This window comes from Anarhichas minor, unplaced genomic scaffold, assembly GCF_050575085.1.
Source record: "Anarhichas minor isolate MPS153535 unplaced genomic scaffold, ASM5057508v1 ptg000078l, whole genome shotgun sequence".
In the NCBI taxonomy this organism is placed as follows: domain Eukaryota; kingdom Metazoa; phylum Chordata; class Actinopteri; order Perciformes; family Anarhichadidae; genus Anarhichas; species Anarhichas minor.
Window position 1 is genome coordinate 740,786 of NW_027466524.1, and position 19,173 is coordinate 759,958.

Sequence of the window (19,173 nt, forward strand, 5' to 3'; positions counted from 1 at the left end):
GAGTTTTAGTGTTACTTGTATTTAACTTATTTTCATGTTCATACATGCATTTTGTTTTCTACCAGAACATTATAAGAAACATGACGTTCCACCACATACTGTGTTAAATGACTTGTCGGACCGCTGATACAATGCCAATGGAATGACAGTTAGGATCCTGTTTTGTGGACTCACACATTTTAACGCATCCTTGTGAATATGCAACGGTCAGCGCTAGTGACAGTCAGGACGTGCCATATTTATGCTGTGACATGTTTGACAGATTGTGACACTGAGCTATAAACCATGAGAAAGACTTCTTCTGGTGGGAGGGGGGGTCTCTGGGTCAAACAAACAGGACTTTCAACCATGAGACCAGTTTGTGTCCACAAAGCTGTTGACTTATCGGGAAGTTATATTTGTGACGTTTTTCCTTAACCATGGTTCAGTTACCTACAACTTCATTTACGTGATTCTTCTAACGTGATGTTTCTCTAACTACTAAGCGTAACCTCGGTAAGTGGTTTGTTGCCTCAAGCTTAGCCGACGTATTTCCTTTAAGGCTAACTGTGAAGTTTCCCTTATTAACCTAATTCAGTGCTTTTGTTGCCTAAACGTTAAATTGTTTCTGTGGTGCCGACACGTCATTTATACACATTACATGCCGCCACCACATAAGGTGCTGCTAATGGAGCAGTGTGTCGGACATTGAGGCATGTAATGGTGAGGTAGCAGATTGCATCACACTGATGCACCCCTCCACTCATCCCTCCCTCCACCCTTCCCTCCCTCCCTCCCTCCCTCCTTCCACCCCTCCCTCCACCCTTCCACTCATCCCTCCCTCCCTCCCTCCCTCCACTCTTCCCTCCCTTTCCCTCCATGTGGGAGAACTATTGAGGTGAAGGCGAGACGCTCTCACTATCCCGTGTTTGTTTGAATGCACACAGAATTATTCACAAATGTATTTTGTTATTTATATGTCAGTGACTCCACGAGAATATCTTTCAATGCACACAAACATGTCACCACCAAATACAAACGTAACCAAAATCAACATATTAAAGAGATGAGATTGACAGATACAGCTGTGAGTCACACATGGCTGTGGCTCAGTGTGGGGGGGGGGGGCGGGGGTCTTCCATTCAGATCATTAGTTTGATCGCCGGCTCCAGAGCGACATACTTCATCCCGAGCTGCTCCTGATGGACGGGGGGCACCTTCAGCCTCAGCATCAGTGTGGTGAATGGGTGAATGATAACGAGCAGTACAGCGCTTTGAGGGGTCAGAAGATCTTCACTCAAATATTTATTGTTTCAAATAAATCTAATAATATACGTATTCAGATGATTTGAAATGTTCATCAAAAACACATTTAAATGTTACATTTGTATTGAAACTGTTGAACTTTTTCATTTTGGTTCGTGTAACTCTGCAGCTAATTCCGTTAAAAAAACCACACAGAGATGCAGTGGAGTTCATATATGAAGAGCCCTTTGTAAATGCAGGATGACATTTTGCATTTACATTTTGCATCAAAATATATTTTGATAAAAATCTATTTAAAAATGCATATATTTGTGGATTTCTATTATATTTGTTTAAAAGGTGAACTATGCGTCTGTGCATCAGAAATATATTAGTGAGTCTATGTTCTTTATAAGTGGATTTTCTTTACATAATACATAACTTCGTTAATCCTCTCGTGTTTATTCAATAATATTGAGACTGGTCTAATTTCTCTCCAACTGTGGATCAGGTTCCTGCTGGACCATGTGAACGTGTGGAGTTAAACGTTGATGGTTTTAAACTTTCAAACATTTACTTTCATTGTTGAAGGAAGAGCTGCTGCTAAGCTGCATGTCGCTCACAGTACATATGTGTCTCAGCAGGCTGCAGAGACGCCGTGTGGACTGATTAGAGGGACAGTGTGGGACGTTTAGGAGGATAAATGTATAATACTCATCAGTACTTTTAATCAGTGTACCTGAAACTAAGAATCGTATTTCCGTTGGCTTAGATAAAGACGGTTCTATCTACATCGGGAGCCGGTCTTCTTCAGAGTCCTCCATGTTTCTACAGCAGCCCAGAAGGGACAAACTGAACACTGACTCTAGAGAGAAAACATATTTATATTATATTCTTCAGAAACATCCTATAAACTGCAGATTTGTCCACTTTCAAGTTCTTTTCATGAAGAACTGTCGTGTCCAACAACGTACCATCTAAAGCTGCAATGGTACCCTTGAAGCTCTTGAAACATTTCTGTGCAGCAAGCTGGATGTTGTGAAAGATTTCCTTCTAACGGTCTTAAAGCACATTTACCATTTCAAGTTATTTCCATGAACAACCTTTCACCTCCGTACAGCCTGAAGCTGCCGTTTCTCCCTCTAACCTCTCAAAACACATTTCTGCACAAACTCAAACGGTGGTGTGAAATAAGAACACGGTTTATGTGATTTAACTTCAAGACATTGCCTCTAAACAGCTTTTATATTGTGATGTTCACTGTGCTGCCTAAAGATGCAGTTTCTCCCTTCAAACTCCAACCCATGAGTTTCTGCTCGACCTCAGAATCACTCGAGAGAGGAGAATGTGAGAAGACATGAAAGAATGAAGCTTTCAGCACCGTACTGCCTGAAGATGGTGTTTATGCCTAGAAGCTCCCAAATACACGTGTTGGCCCCAGAAGCCCTCACTAGTGGATGATGTGAAAGAATGAAACTTTCAACACGGACTGTGTTTCCCTCACTTGTGTCTTAGTCCCTCCCACCAGGGATGCATGGAGACACAAGGAAACCATGCGAGGAGAGGAAACAAGGAAACATGAGACGTCCTTACTTTCTCACGTGACGCTTCAGAGGAAAGGACGTCTCGTGTTTCCTTGTAGCGCCGCGCGAAGCGTCGTCTGTTTCTGATGACGGTGGATCAGCTGTGATCAGCTGTCAGTCGCCTTTAACAGCTGGAGAGACTTTAGATAAGTTTGTGTCTGCACACATGAACTATACTAATATTAATAAAGACAGTGATCACAGTCGGAGCAGCAGTGCAGCCTGTTACCTGTTTAACCTGCATTGAGTCTTTATACTGTGTTCTGTTTAGATCTACAGGCAGAATGTGTTTGTATTATTCACGTATTATTTGTATTTGTATTATATGTATTTATTGACGTTCTAATTGTGAAGTCATTATTTAATAAGCCACATAATAATAATATGATTATGTTTCTATTGGACATTTTATAGGAGATTTAAATGATGTAACTCATAAACCCATGCTCAGGTATTGTGAGCCTGATCACTGTTCAGAGCTCTGATTGGTCGGTCTGCGCTGCTGTTATAAGAGTTGATCTCTTATCTTTATCATCACCTGTAACCGGTCCCACAGCAGTGACCATGCTGTTAACACAGAGTTAACCCTGAAGGACCCACGTCAGCCTGCATCACAAACACACGAGACACGTTTCAGGGCTTTTTGAAAAACAGGCTGCTTTAATATTCATTGTTGGATGAGGAGAACTACACCCATTGTCTACAAATAGAGACACATAATGCCAAGGTGTGTGTGTGTGTGTGTGTGTGTGTGTCACCACCACCTTGGTAGAACTCCAACAGCAACAGATGCATAGTCCTCAGCCAGCAGCTGCAAGCTGTTTGATGGAATATTTCATATACATGTAAAACAGAAATGTCATCGTCCCAGTGTTAGGTAATAATCTGCATGGGTCACTGGCAATCAGCCGACCATTCAAGAGTTAAATGTTTCCAAATCACAGTGACTCATAACAATGTGAAGCCAGGCTCAGACTACAGCATCTGCAGGTCAGCTGCTTACTGTCCACCTGCTCCTTCATCAGCGCGTCTGATCCACTGAGCTGGTGTAGCCTGAGCCCGGGTTAGGAGACACGATCACGTCACAATCAACACAAAGACACTCAGCTGGAGCCAAAGGAGGTTCTGTTGATTGTTAAGATGTACCCATGCAGGCGAGGAGCAGGGGAGGCCTGGAGACAGTAAGAGGAGGAGAGAACAGAAGCCTTGAACTGATCACACTCAACTAATCACACGGCTGTTCTGCGCTACATCTGCTGGGTGGAGTTCCCGTTCCAGGTGTTGTTTTCATCCTCGCTGTCCTCCTGAGTCCGGAGCCGGCAGATCTTCCCGTCCTTCTTGAAGTCTTTGGGCCGCTTGTCCACGGTGTCTCTGATGGGAGGACACACAGTGAGTGAATCACCACAGTACAAACCTAACTGACTCAATGATGTCACAGTGTCACACAACAGCAGCAGCAGCCACCATGGACAGCACTGAGGACGGTCCGCCCCGGAGCAGGAGGAGAGGGTGAAAAGAGCACCAAGTCCACGGCCCGACCCGCGAGCCCCCTTCACTCCCTTCACCCAGGCCCAGCTCGAGCCGGTTGGGAAGCACCCGCGTGGAGGAAATGAGCTCTGAATGGATCTCTTCCTTAACATTTTCGTCTCGTTTTATTATTAAGTGTCAATAGATTTCGTCATCATGTGTTAGTCAATATTTTGGCCAGAAACAATGTTGACGAAAATGATTCAACAAAATGACGCTCCATGAATCACGTCCTCACAGACTGCTGGGGTCACTTACTCAATGCTCACCGTCAGCATTTACTGACAGCTCCTCAATGTTCACAGCTGTAGATGTAGATGCTAAATGGACTGAACTGTATTTCTCTTCTAGTCTTCTGACACTCAAAGCTCTTTAACACTACATGTCATCGTTCACACATTCACACCCTGATGACAGGGCTACCATCAGGACCAACTAACATCCACACCGTAGGCACAGCTGCGTTAAGTGTCATGGCCAAGACACACCGACAGCGGAGCCGGGGATCGAACCGCCGCTCCTCTGAAGGACGACCCTGCTCTCACTGAGCCACAGTCTTGTTGTTATGTTCCCCAGACTGCACACACTGCACACTACGTGTACTTGGATCTGAGACGTACCTCTTTGCTTTGTCGGAGGCTGATGCTGAGTTGGTGTAGGAGCCGGACGGCTGGCCAGGGCCTCTGGACGCTGCTCCGGGAGGGGGCGGGGTAGCAAAGAGGAAGGAGCTGAGGAATCTCCACACAGCCAGCAGAGGGTAGACGAGTGTGCCCAGAACGGCCCAGATACCACCATCAGAGGACTGGACCACCGCGTTAGCGGGCCGGCTGGACTGCTAGAAGAGAGAGCATCCAAATGATGAGGATACAAGACGCGATTTAAGGAATACAAGCTACGCTAACCTCCTGCCGACTCCAGCACTGTATAACGCACAGACTTGGGACTGAACATCAGCTGAAGTGCCAGTGTTGAATGAAAGTAGAGGACGGCGGCCTAAAGCCTCATCAACCTGATCTCTGGCCGGGTCCACAGATGTCTGATGTGATGTGTGATTTACACTTCAATGTCTTTTAGTCAATTAACCAAAAGACACCATTTCTTTTCTCTTATTCACAGATAAGAGATTCAGTGAGGAGGGACCACACTGATCTACAGTCACACTTGATGCTGACTTCTCTCCTTTATGTCTCAAGTGCAGAATAGAGACGTAGTCTGGCCCGTTGCCTGTGGTCTAGCTGGAAAACACAGAGGATCTGGCATATTGTAGGACAATACATGAATAAGGTACCAGAGGGCTTTATTACAGGTAGATAAAGTGGTGAAACCTTCCTAAACACAGACACGTATACACCAGGTGTCTCTCCTGAGCAGCACACTGCTTTGCTCTACTTGTATGCTTCGGGGACGACTTGGTTACGTGAAGAGTGGGCGACACGCGGAAGGGGCTCTGGTCTACTCACTGGCAGAAGCACGATGGAAGCACTCGGAGCCAGTTCCAGCTCCAGCAGAGTCTTGTCCAGGTCTTCACTGGTGAACTCCCGCCGAGGGAACATGGTCGCCAGGGAGAAGTTTCCGTAGCGGTTTCCAACTTCCTGAGACAGAAGCAGCACAAAAGCGTACTTACAGGTGTGACCGTGTGATGTGGAAACATTGGGTCACAGAGACTCTGCAGCACCAGCATCCTGCTGGCTCTGGGATCTGGCTCACTGTTAGCCGTGGTACATCAGATCAGAGGTACCGAGTCATCACTGGTACAGGATGACGGGGACAAGACCGCTGGAGCAGAGTGAGAGCTCCTCTGACAGAGCCGCTCACAAACACATGACGACAATGATAAACCTTGTAACACTAGGATGAGAGACATGAACATCTCAGTCAGATAGAGCTCTTATCTCCTCCTCTGAACTATACTCTGTATGCTGAAGACATGATCACCACTTATTATAGCCTTACTTTATGATCTGGTTATGTCATTATATCGTTAAATATCACCTTCTGCCGTTACTGTTTCATCTCATTTCATTTGAAGAACTCTATTCATGCTTCTGATGGTTGTCTTTCAAATGAAGCACTCGTAGCGGGACCAGGTCCAGTAGACCACCAGTTCTCCACTATCCCCACTGGTAGGCTCAGTGAGCAGCAGGTAACCCAGGCAGAGCCCCACTAAGCTCCCTGGCTCTGAGGGACAGATACTCTGCATTAATGCTGGATAATGACTCCACTGTTCACTGCATCAGCAGAAACAGCAAGAACACGCTGCAGGTCCTGAGATGTGTTCATGAGAATGAGACGGACAGACAGACGGGTATCAGGAGCTGATGTCTGTGTGTATATGTACTCGTACTCCTGTCAACTCTCATGGATACTGAAGTCCAACATGTATGTGCTGTTACAACACTACAGTGATATTAACTGCACCAACCTTTCAGCTGTGCACCTCTATGTCAGATACTGTGAACTTGTCGGTCTGAGTATGTATTTCAGAATCAGTGTGAGGAAAGTGCAACGTGTGCAGATGTCCCCACCCAACAACACGGCTGTGTGTGACCCATGCTACTGCTACATCTCTCAACTCAAAGATGGTGTACTGTTAAATGAATCCTTACGCTCCCTAAAGATATGACCACGAGTATAACAGAGGTTCACCACAATGATCAGTGTTCTATGATTAAAAACGTATGTTATGGTGATGTGAACCCTGGACTTGTAGAGAAAAGAGAGATTTATTCCCTCGAGCAACTCATGTGAAGATCAAACACACGGCGGCAGCATGAAAGCACGTTGGTCAGACCTGAGCAGCAAAGTGGCGAGCCTCCTGCAGCCTGCTCTGTGAGGGGAACTGGTTGGTGAAGGAGGAGCCGTCTGGGAGGCGGAACTGTATCCTCGCTATGGTGCTGACATCACACACACACACGCGCACACACGCACACACACACACACACACACAGGGTAAAAGTCAACATATTTCACAGAGGAGTGTGTGGACAGAGACCTCTGGAGTATTTCCATCTTGTGGATCTTCTGTTAGTCCTTCCCTCTCATGTGGCCTTGTGTTGTTCAGCATCAGCAGCATGTGTGTTTCATTAGTAAGTGTACACTAGTGGAAAGGCTTTCTAAAAAGCATTCAAGCCATTGTTCACAGTAGACATGACATGTGAGAGTCCCACTGACCTGAATGCCAGGAAGCCTTCACCAATGTAACAGAAGAGCTTAAACATGATCATCCTGTCTGCTCCTTTGTCCTTCAACTATGGACACGTCATTCAAACTTCAGCATGGTCAGCTTCTTGTTTAACATCGTTACTAATGATTGAGATATTCAACATGAATGGACAGAATGCTAACACGTGTAGTGGGTTCATTTGGACCGGACCAAGGGAAGCACTTATATATATATATATCGGAGCATTTGAGTTGTGGTCCGGTTCATGCTCCACTGCTTTCAGCTCTTCACTTGACTATTCAAAAGTCTCACAACTCAACCCTAACTTCTTTCAGCTTCTTTCACGGTTTGTATTTTGACTGAAACTTTAACTGGTTCAATATTTCATTTGTTTCAAATGTTTCATCTGCTCAGTTTCAGCAAAGAGCACATTGTCTTCAGCCTTTTATACGTCAGAATGTCTTTGTGTAAAAGGAACAAACAGAATTGGTTTCATTTTGACATGTACACTGCAGGATGATCATTGTTTAGGCTACGCATGCTGCAGTGCAGCAGCTACAACAGTTAGTGTAGATATGACTCCTTTACCTCCTCTCCCTGACCACTGCCTCCCTCCTGGCCTCCTGCTCTGCCTGTCTGGCCTGCAGTAGGGCCTGCTTGGCAGTCTTGTCCTCCTCCTGGGTGTTGGCGTAGCGAGCTGCTCTGTCAGCTCGGTCCTGCAGGACAGAGGGACAAACCTCATGTGATCCTCTTGGTGGAGCTTAAAATCACAGGAAGACTTGGAGTACCATCCCGATCTCATCTACAAATACCTTTTAGAACCGACACCAAACCCTCTGCTGCCGTTTCCACACAAACAGATAGAGACTGAACCCGGATCACTCTAGAAGTGTAACAGCTCACAGAACTCCTGCATACGCGTCTGCACAACACAGACATGTCACACTCACCAACAGGGCTGGTGGCAACAAACATCAACACCATTACTGTGGTATTGAGATCACGACTATTGAAAACAACAACTCGGTGACTTTGGAAGCATCACGCGTTTAGAGAGGACGTTTTGTAGCCTCCATCTGAAGGTTAGATGCATCCGTCTGGTGCGCTGAGAGCTACATGAAGAGAATAGATCTATGAAGAGCTCTGTGCTGTTAAAGCAGTTTAATCAGAAACACATTGGATGAATGGATATGAATGAGATGACGAATGTCCCACCCATAGAGCACGGTAAACGAGACGGGCTCCGTGTTTGAGGACAGGTCGGTGGGTTCGTCAGCACACGCAGCACTGAGGACGGTTTCACCGGCAGCAGGAGAGAGGATGAAGGGAGCTCTAAGTGTCGGGGGAGCTGTGAAGCACCAGGGTTCTAAATGTTCTATTCTGAACATATGTGTGTGTGTGTGTGTGTGTGTGTGTGTGTGTGTGTGTGTGTGTGTGTGTGTGTGTATAGATAGATAGATAGATAGATAGATAGATAGATAGATAGATAGATAGATAGATAGATAGATAGATAGATAGATAGATATAGATATAGATATATAGATATATATATAGATATATATTTGTGTTTTTCCCCAGAAAATGTGGAATATTTCTGAACGTCTGACCGCGGCTCAGTGGAGAGCAGGCTCGAAGAGGATTGAAGGAGCTCCTCTAGTCCATGTGTCCTTGGGCAAGACACGGAACCCCAAAAATACCCGTAGCTGTGCCTGCTGTGTGTGAATGTTGTATGACTGTTAGTTAGTCCTGGTGGGCAGGTGGCACCTTGCATGGTAGTCCTGTCATCAGTGTGTGAATGGGTGGATGATGACATGTAGTGTTAAAGAGCTTTGAGTGTCAGAAAGCACGATACAAGTACAGTCTGTTTACCATTTACCATTACTGATAACAGCAGTAGCCAGAAGGCCCTGAATTGAGCTGGAGACTTTTTGTATTTTTATATTTTGTGTCTTTAATAATGGCCAGTCTGTGAACGTATGAGACAAACTACCCGTTGACTGAACTCTGTTCACTACGATTTCCCATTATGGAAATTGATCATAGTTTTTATATGGCACTAAATAGCGCAAGTTAGATATTATTGTAATGTTCTGGACCTTCGTACGAGGAGATTTTCTCAATCTGGACCTTTTGGACATTTACTTGAATAACCCTGCTGTAGCGTGACGACTGCTCTTCACTTGCACCTTTAATCCTGCGAGCTGTGCTCTTTAGGTAGGGCAGACATGAGAGACACAGATGAGCTTACCAAGGCAATCTGCTGTTTGACCCGGTCCCTGGCAGCCTTCTCCTCAGCCTTCTCCTTGTTCCTTTCATCCAGGAGTCGCTGGGTCCTGTCCCCTTCCTGTTTCTTCTTCAGGTCCAGCACGTCCTTCCCCATCTTCCGCCGCTCTACTTCTGCTTTGATCTCCTTCTGAATCACAGGCAACACACGGGTGGGTCAGGGGCCCTGTTTGAATCCCAACGTGCACAAAGCCTGTAAACTGACTGCTTTTGTAAAAACAATGAAACAATGAAACACTGTATTTCTTTGTATTCTCTTTGCATTAAAGTAACTTTTGTTAAGCAGTGGTGACATGTGGTTATTACAGGAAGGTAGCACTCTATTACTAATATATGTATGGTCTGGCCTCCTGCCGTGGTTCTGTCATATGCATTGAATGTGTTGTAACTCTGTTCTGTTGTTCATTCTGTACACATGACATCTATCACACTTCATCCTGATGGAGGATCCTCCTCTGTTGCTCCCTCTCAGGTCTCTCCCTCTTTTCTCCCCGTTAAAGGTTTCTGGGAGAGTTCTTCCTGTTCTGATGTGAGGGTCAAAGGTCAGAGGATGTCATACGTGTACAGACTGTAAAACCCTCTGAGGAGAATTTGTGATTTTGGGCTGTACTAAAATAAATTGAATTGAATTGAAAGGAGAACAGACTTTGACACAAGACTGTGACTCACAGGAGAGGAAACATCAAATGTCTTCAGGTGAGGTGACAGAAACGTGTACTATACATAGTTGATGTACTAGTACACACAGTTCTGAGAAAAGTGACTGTTACACATGTTAGTCAACAGGAGCAGTTAAGCTCTGCTTCATATTCACATGTGCCTCAGTGATGCTGTGATGGACACAGACTGCGTGACTGAGACCAGCGAGGGCTTAGCTTGTGTAGGTCTGAGATGTGTGCGTGGAGTGAGGCGGTTACACAGCAGCTGCTGAGCTGCTCTCATAGCCGTCGTGCTCACTGTCGCTGGTCGACACCAAAATGAAGTGTGAGGAGTTGAGGGAGCGCTACACATCCAGCTCAACACTGAAGATAGAGGGTAACAAATTAGTTTCCTTACAGCTTTGGGAGGAATCGAATCATGTGTCTGTTCAATAACAAATATTACTATATTTCAAATAATGGGGGGGATGTAATCCATGAATAATATGAACTACTATCTTGTCTCCTTACCTCTTCTTCTCCTTTCTTCTTTTGTCCTCGCCTCTCCTCCAGTTTCTTGGTTAACCTGACAGGACAATATCATGAGAAAACATCACATCTACATCACGATGATAAATGTAACGATGATAAATGTAGCCATGAGAAATGTAACCATGAGAAATGTAACCATGAGAAATGTAACCATGAGAAATGTAGCCATGAGAAATGTAACCATGAGAAATGTAACCATGAGAAATATAGCCATGAGAAATGTAACCATGAGAAATGTAACCATGAGAAATATAACGATGAGAAATATAACGATGAGAAATATAACGATGAGAAATATAACGATGAGAAATATAACGATGAGAAATATAGCCATGAGAAATGTAACCATGAGAAATGTAGCCATGAGAAATGTAGCCATGAGAAATGTAACCATGAGAAATGTAACCATGAGAAATGTAGCCATGAGAAATGTAGCCATGAGAAATGTAACCATGAGAAATGTAACCATGAGAAATGTAACCATGAGAAATATAACCATGAGAAATGTAACCATGAGAAATATAACGATGAGAAATATAACGATGAGAAATATAACGATGAGAAATATAGCCATGAGAAATGTAACCATGAGAAATGTAGCCATGAGAAATGTAGCCATGAGAAATGTAACCATGAGAAATGTAACCATGAGAAATGTAGCCATGAGAAATGTAGCCATGAGAAATGTAACCATGAGAAATGTAACCATGAGAAATGTAACCATGAGAAATGTAACCATGAGAAATATAGCCATGAGAAATGTAACCATGAGAAATGTAACCATGAGAAATGTAACCATGAGAAATATAACGATGAGAAATATAACGATGAGAAATATAACGATGAGAAATATAACGATGACAGGTTGTGTGAATGCTACTTCCTTCCTCACATTGACTCATTTCTGTTTTAATTCATCACAATCTCAGCAGTTAAGGGACTCTGGACTGGACTACAGGCTGATTGGTTGGTTGTACTTCAGGTTATACGTCATTGATTGATGTAGCTATTCATAGTTTAATTAGATTTATAGATTTACATTATATTGACAACTTTAATATGAGTGAAATAAGGTCAGTATGAAAGTTAGAGATCAGTAAGCCTTACTAGCTGTAAGGAAATTCAGTATCCTGGCAAATGAGCTGGGTTAAGCTCGAGCAGCTAATGTACGCCGAGACAGAAACGCTGGCAACCGCAAATGAGACAGCAGGCTTACCGGAGCCAGTCAGCAGACCCTTGTGTGTGTATTGGGTTGTGTGTATTCTGCCAACACATCAACACAAAGCACATTTTCTGTCTAGAATGTTGAGAGCTTGACATGTATGTGGCTCCTACCTTTCCACCGTAGCATCCAGGTTGCCTTCACTCTCAGCAGCATGATCTGAAGATGCATTCTCTGCAGGAGTCACTGTGGCTGGAAGGCTGCTATCAGCTGCTGTGTTGGAGAGGGATGCTATGTGGAGAGAATTGAGTTAACTCCCTTATTCACACATTGTTAGCACAAAGCAATCAAAGTCTACACATCCTGCATTGATTTACACATCCAAAGCGCTTCCACAATCAGGACGTTTTTGCTGACGATTCATTGTCATACAATTAATTGCGATTAACGTTTTAATCATATTTTTCTGTTCCTATTATGCCACACAGTGGTGCTGAAACCAAAACAAAGATTTTACATAGTATGCCAGACGAGCTCGTTCAGCTGACAAACACACACAGAGCTAGTGTTAGCTTCAGCTAACGTCAGCAAACACTGCTGCTGCATTACTAAGAAAAGAATGAAAGACATTAACGCACTGCACTCAGCTGTGATATTACAAATATATCAAACTAATACAGGCTCATGTCTCCTCTCTCATGGAATCATTTAAATTCATTTGTATGTTCATATTACAACATTCACTATTAAATCACAGGAACAGGACCTTCTGTCACTCAAACAAATCTCAAAGTAAAAGTTACTGGACAAAGAAAATGAATTGCAGTACATCTTACATTATATAACATGTTTTACTTTCTCAGAAGTAAACAGGAGCAACATATCTATAGAACACCCCTTACGTCATTTACATAACACTGTTTTGTCAATACCCGAACCCACCCGGCCCGTTATGAGAGCCATGAACCCACACCCACCTGCCAACGTAATGCATTATGGTAGCACAAGGTGACATGGTGTGTGTGTGCGTGTGCGTCTGTGACGTTACTGTCTGTGCCGCTGTGTTCACAATGTAAAACCATCATGCAGCACCTGTGTGTAGTGTAGTACGAGACTGATCGGCAGGTCACCCGTCACGGGAGATCAGCTGACAACCAGCCGGTTTTGATCGGTGGCCAATCCATCGGAGCATCTCTAATCCATGTCTTTAAAATGTATGCTGGTATCTCCATATTGAAACGATTTCATGTCTCCCACTTCTATGACAGCTAGTTTTTCACTCTGCCTTCTACAGCGGCTGTACCTGACAATGAGGACGGCACAGCCAAAATATCTGTGCCTTTAACTCCCCCATGCTGGAAATGGAAACTGATTAAAAGCAGTCAATTATAAAAGTACCCTGATAAATGAGGTGCACAGAACTCTCCTTTTCGGACTTACTGGATATGATCCAGGCTCACTCACCTTTTGCAGTGTGTGGTACTGCTGCAGATTCTGTGTCTGACCGAACAGGCATTGCTGGAGCTGTGCCATCAAGTGGGCTGGCCTCCACAGGACCGCTTGCCTCTAGTAACACTGCCCCACCTCCAATCTGCTGAGCATGCATCTATCAGACAAACAGGGAGAAAGATCATCACCAGAAAGACCACCACGTGGATCCAGTAGATTCACTAGCAGTGGCTCAGGTGTTTAGGGTTTGGATAGATTTCAATGGAACGATGGCAAAGTCATTATCTGGGCACCACGAAGGTCTGTAGAGAATATCATGGCAATTCACATAACAATAAAATAAAAAATAAAATGTTGAGATAATTCTGTCAGCACCAAAGCAGTGGACTGACCAACCAACATTGCCATGAGTGTGTTTGTTGGGGTGCTGTGGATAGCTAGACACAAACATGTGAAGCTCCCTGCAAACCTCACCGTCTGACCCTCTGTGGCCGTACCTGCTTAACTCTGCTGAATCTCTTCAGCAGTTCTTCAGCAGACACACTGCCAGCGATGACTTCCAGGGGGATCCCATTCTCCCCGATGAAGAAGCTGGAAGGTACGCACACCACTGGATCTTCACACGGGTGGGGGGGGTTAAGGAACACGCTCCCAGCAAATGACATTTTGTTGCGTTTACATCATATAAATAGCACCCTTCACTGATCACATACACCTCCGCCGCAGTCATAGAAATAACAGAGCTAATGAATGATGGAAATGATAATAGTCTTAGTAAGACTAGTTTATGAGACTCCCTGTCAAAAGTCTGACTCACAGTTCTAATTATGAGATAGTAAATGAATCAAACAGAGATGACCCGAGTTTGTCCATGTATACCATGTATATAAAGAGTAACTTCATCCGTAGGTTTGAGCCTAAGTCCACCCACTGCACAACATGTAACCTGCTGAAGAGTAGGCAAGGGGCTGAGAGATGAAACCACACCCACACATGACAGTACAGTAAAGGAACACAATAGAGTACACTAAAGCTACATCCACACTAATACGTTGTTTTTGTTTAAAACGAAAACGATCTCCGTCCACACGGCGTCTCAGCATCGTTTCTAAATGATCTCCGTGCAGACTAACACGCCTGAAAACGAATATCACGTGACTCTTCACGTACACTGGGCATGATGGTGACGGTGTAAACAGGAAGTAGATTGGTTGCTGAGTTTAAAAAAATATGACAGAGTAATAAAGTAGTCTTTAATAACGACTTATGATCTTCCTCTAAAATCTTCCTCTAAACTCAAACAGACAAATTCCGTGGAACGTTTTAGAAGTTTTATTTTTCAGACATAGCTACAACGCTGCGTGCGCCTTGCTCTCTTTCTCTCTCTCACATACATCAACACTGACGCATAAAGGTTTACTAGATTATGATCCATAAATGTGGTCAACACACGTCTCTCACTCGTTCCCTCTGGTTTCGTTTCTGTTCTTACTCGTAGCTCTGCTGGAGGCTGAAGTCTCTGTCCTACTGGAGAGCGTTTACTGCTTTTGTTCCTTTATAGTTTATTTGTGTGGACTTCACAATATTTGTGCAGAACAAAATAAGCATTAATAAGAAAAGGAAAGTCCTCCGTTTTGTGTCCATCACCCTCAAAGCCTCTAACCGTGACTTCTGACGCCCGCTCCGTAGGTCTGATAACGCCGCCGGTCACGCCGCTCACTAATCGCTCCATTAACAGCTGCTTCCTCCGTAATAAAGCAGACTTTAACTGAACAACAGCTGCTGGTAAAGACAACAAGGTCAGCAGCACCTGTAATCAGTTCTCCATGTTGAATTAACCTGGTAGTCGATCGGTAATCAATGCTGTCGTTTGTGATTTTCAGGGAAAGGGTCACGTGATAGGGATGTGACCAATCAGGGAAGGACACGTCGTGACTGCTAAGAACCAACCAAGTAGATTGTTTCCAAACTTATGTGTTTACGAGCGTCTACACTATGAGGTAACCCCGGAGTTTTCAAACGTATCCGTCCCCTGGAGTGTTTTTTAAACGTATCTATTTTCGGTGTTCTAAAACTCCGGCCTAGTGTGGACGCTCAGTGTGAACGTAGCAAAAGATATGTGTTTTCAAAGGGAAACGGAGCAGTGTGGACATGGCCTCAACAAGCAGTAATAAAACACAGTGATGAAACCCAATAGAGTAAAGTAAAGAAACACATTAGGGCACAGTAAAGAGTACAGTAAGGAAACAGTGCAGCACAGTAAAGTCAGTAAATGTCTAGTATCACGTTTACTCAGACGTCTATCCTCTAACGTCACGTTGTTGTTGATGGTGGAGGTATTTCATCTATTGGATGAATCTAGTCTCATGCATTCTCTTATAACTATTTCCTGTGTAATTCAGCCTGAAAGAGGTTCATGGTCTAAAACATGCAACAGCTCTGAACTCTGTAAGACGTAGTCGCTTAGGTCAAGAGTAGCTATCGGTCCAATGAATACAGCAATGTAATGGGTAGTGCAACTATTAGCTTTCCTCTGAGATTAGTCAGTAAAAGTAGCTCCACACTAATTCATCTAAAGAAGAAATTGTAAACATTTCGGACAACAAAAAGGATACAGATCTGAGAGAACTGCACACACGGCTCGCTGTGGAAGAAATGTTGCAGCATCACATGTTGGATCTCAATACACATCAACACATCCTTTAATGTTAAACTATTCACTTTACACACCTGTCTAATTGATTGTGCTAAACAAGTAGCTGTTGTGATAAATCGTAAAAATGATTTTACTGGCAATGACAGAAGTCTGTTGTGAGTTCAGAATGGCAGAGATGTGAAGTGTAAAACAGAGAGGCATTCTAGGGTGCACAGACTCATTTACCTTTGAAAGAACAAATATCAGGGAATTTAAAGATCACATATTATGCTAAATGTACTTTTTCATGGTTTTTAAAAAGACAAACGTGCGTCTCTGGTGTATCTACAGACACCCTCTCTCTCATCCTGTCTGGCTCCATCTATCAGAAAACCTGTGTAAACTAAGCCGCCTGGTAGAACGTCCTCCACTAGGTGAGCCTGAAGCTGTCACTGTCCGCCATTTGGATTTCTTCGCTATCCATCTGTTTCTGTTTCTTTAACAGACTGTTTGCCTGTTCACATTAGCATACTGAGCTGTGCATTTATGAATCCCACTGCTATTCTTGGCAGCAGACAGCATAACAAAGAAGGCTGAGGAACTTCCTCAACCACGTTGCCTTCAGGCCTACAGTGAGAATTATGACTCAATACTTTCTATACACCATATTCACGTAGTTGGAAGAAAAAAGATTGACGTCAGTGACAAGGTTCTGTTTAGCAAACTGTTCTGGACCGTACTTGGCAGGAATCGCAGTATAAGAGCAATACACTATGCCAGATAGTGCCGTTCAACAACCGCGCTTTAATATCGTTTCGCACTCACGGGGACGGGGTGGGGCCCCCGTCGGGCCCCCGTCGGGCCCCCGTCGGGCCCCCGTCGGGCCCGCATGACTCGGGCGCGGCTGCTGATGGACACCTCATCTCCGTGCTGACCGTGTTACACGAGCGTAAGTCAGACGGGATGCTCTAGCGGGGTTCTGAGGGGGTTGGGTGGGTTTTTGCCGGGACCCTCCACCGCAGCGGGGTACCCGATCCTGAGAACGTGAGCCCCCCCCCCCCCCCCCACTGGGGGAGCCATACACAAAAAGCCATTTGACTATGACCTCAGATTAGACAATCAGCTAAATGTAAGCATATTACTAAGCGGGATCCTGGCCCCGCGGGGCAAAAATACCTTGATATCGACATTGCAACCATATTGTAGGGTTGACTATTGGTGCTTTCACAAAATATTTATACCTAATGAAGTTCGTATTAACATAACATTTCATTTTTTTTAAGGGAAAATTTAATTATGTAAAATGTTACTTAAGATTTCCAATTTAAGTTAATCTAACAACTTTTGAGACTGATCATTTTTCAAATTGAATTTCAAAACAGGCCAGTTGTCATTGGCTTACTTCAGTACACTGAAGTAAGCCAATGACAACTGCTAAACTACTTATTATTATTATTACTACTTGGACAGGTTTCCCAGGAGACAGGGTTGTTCAGGTCACAGGCACTTAGAGCTGTAGGGCATCATATTTGCTTACGGGAGACTGACGGGTATATTTTGCAGTACACTGTACAATGAACACGTCAGTACCTCTTGGCATCGACTTGGATCGCCACACAACAGTTCTCTGCTTCCTCCGACACCGTGTCATCCTCCCAGCTGGAGATCAGCTGTGCGGACTGGTCGTCTTGGTCTGAGGAGAGAGGCAGTTCAGTTACAGCTCACTGCCAGCACATTCACCGTCGTGTTAGGAGAGGTTAGGACACTACATTAAAGCTGCAATGGTGAAAGAGCTAACTAACTCCGTCACTGCTCACACTGGTGCCTATGACGCAATAATGACCCAACTCATACTGGCGACGTATTAGTCGACCTGGCTAGGATAGGGGTTAACGTTACCCGTCCGACTATCAATAACCAGTTTGTAAAATCACCCACTGCCCGTCCTCTAGCTAGCGTTCAGTTCATCTGGTCAGGCTGTTAGACGTTAGCATGACGTTAGCATGACGTTAGCGTCCCATAGGCCAGCAACACTACAAGCAAACATATAACGTCATCGTTAACACTTCATATTTAGTACATATTTAGGTTACTGCTTCTGTCCTCGTGGGCCATCCTACTCAAACATGCACAGCGACACGTACCGTGTGTTGGGCAGCTATGCTATCTGGTCAATGGTTAGTACGACAACAACCGCGGCTAGCTGGCTAGCTGTCTGTAGCTGTTTTGTTTAATTACTCGTCACCTATGGAGGCTAGAGTTAGCTAGCTCGCTAATCGACACACATACCTGTAATGACAACGACGAAGACTGAGCCCCGCTGTTTCGCTAAGTTAATGGCATCAGGAATGGAGCCCTCAAACCAAAGCATCTTTCCGAGCTGTGATGTCCGTCTCTTGTTTGGTGACACTGTGATCCACCTAAACTACAGAAACTCATGAAGCGATGTCAGCCTGTCAGCTTCTACATCCGAGCCTGAGCCTGAGCATCGAGCAGTGCGCTGAGCAGCCGGCAGGAGTGAGCGAGTCATGTGACCGCTCCGTCATCGCTCACACCAACAATAACAGCTCTATGTTTACACACACATGTACATGTACAATGAAAGGGTCTGGATTTATTTACTCAACTGCAAAAGTACATCTTCGGAAAGTAAGATTTAAGACATGACAGCATGATCAGCAATTTGCATTCGGAGAAGAACTCCGCTACCCAGCAAACCAAGAACCTCTCAAGGAGCCCAGTGAGCACCGACCGGTGTTCATCCTTGATTCCTGGTACACAATGCTATTCCATCCGGCTGAAAATCTAGATGCGTTCGTATGACGATATGTTTGCTGCATATTTAGTGAGAGCATTTTAGGTTTAAACGGCGTTTCAAATACAGTGATCGTTAAAAGTGGCTCAAAACAAGTGAAAGTTCTTTCACCGACTATTTGAAGACGTCCAGATTCAGAGCA

The 19,173-nt window shown here is 44.4% G+C and overlaps 1 protein-coding gene across 3 annotated transcripts; it reads right to left on the bottom strand.

Annotated features, from left to right (window-relative positions):
• Positions 1 to 3,445: 3,445 nt before the first annotated feature.
• Positions 3,446 to 18,714, bottom strand: ubxn4 (UBX domain protein 4). Of its 3 annotated transcripts, none has more exons than XM_076081055.1 (13): positions 18,506 to 18,714; positions 17,807 to 17,909; positions 16,197 to 16,225; positions 14,079 to 14,197; positions 13,597 to 13,738; positions 12,306 to 12,423; positions 10,950 to 11,004; positions 9,746 to 9,910; positions 8,086 to 8,213; positions 7,126 to 7,228; positions 5,795 to 5,926; positions 4,955 to 5,166; positions 3,446 to 4,178 (listed from the first exon to the last, which is right to left on the bottom strand). In XM_076081055.1, the coding sequence occupies exons 1-13, from the start codon at positions 18,585 to 18,587 to the stop codon at positions 4,055 to 4,057; spliced, it is 1,512 nt and encodes a 503-aa protein (XP_075937170.1). In that variant the 5' UTR covers positions 18,588 to 18,714; the 3' UTR covers positions 3,446 to 4,054. The 3 variants fall into 3 exon arrangements, with proteins under 3 accessions (XP_075937170.1, XP_075937171.1, XP_075937169.1); XM_076081056.1 differs by having other exon boundaries at positions 4,955 to 5,169; positions 9,746 to 9,907; positions 18,506 to 18,713; XM_076081054.1 differs by having other exon boundaries at positions 4,955 to 5,169; positions 18,506 to 18,713.
• Positions 18,715 to 19,173: the final 459 nt, after the last annotated feature.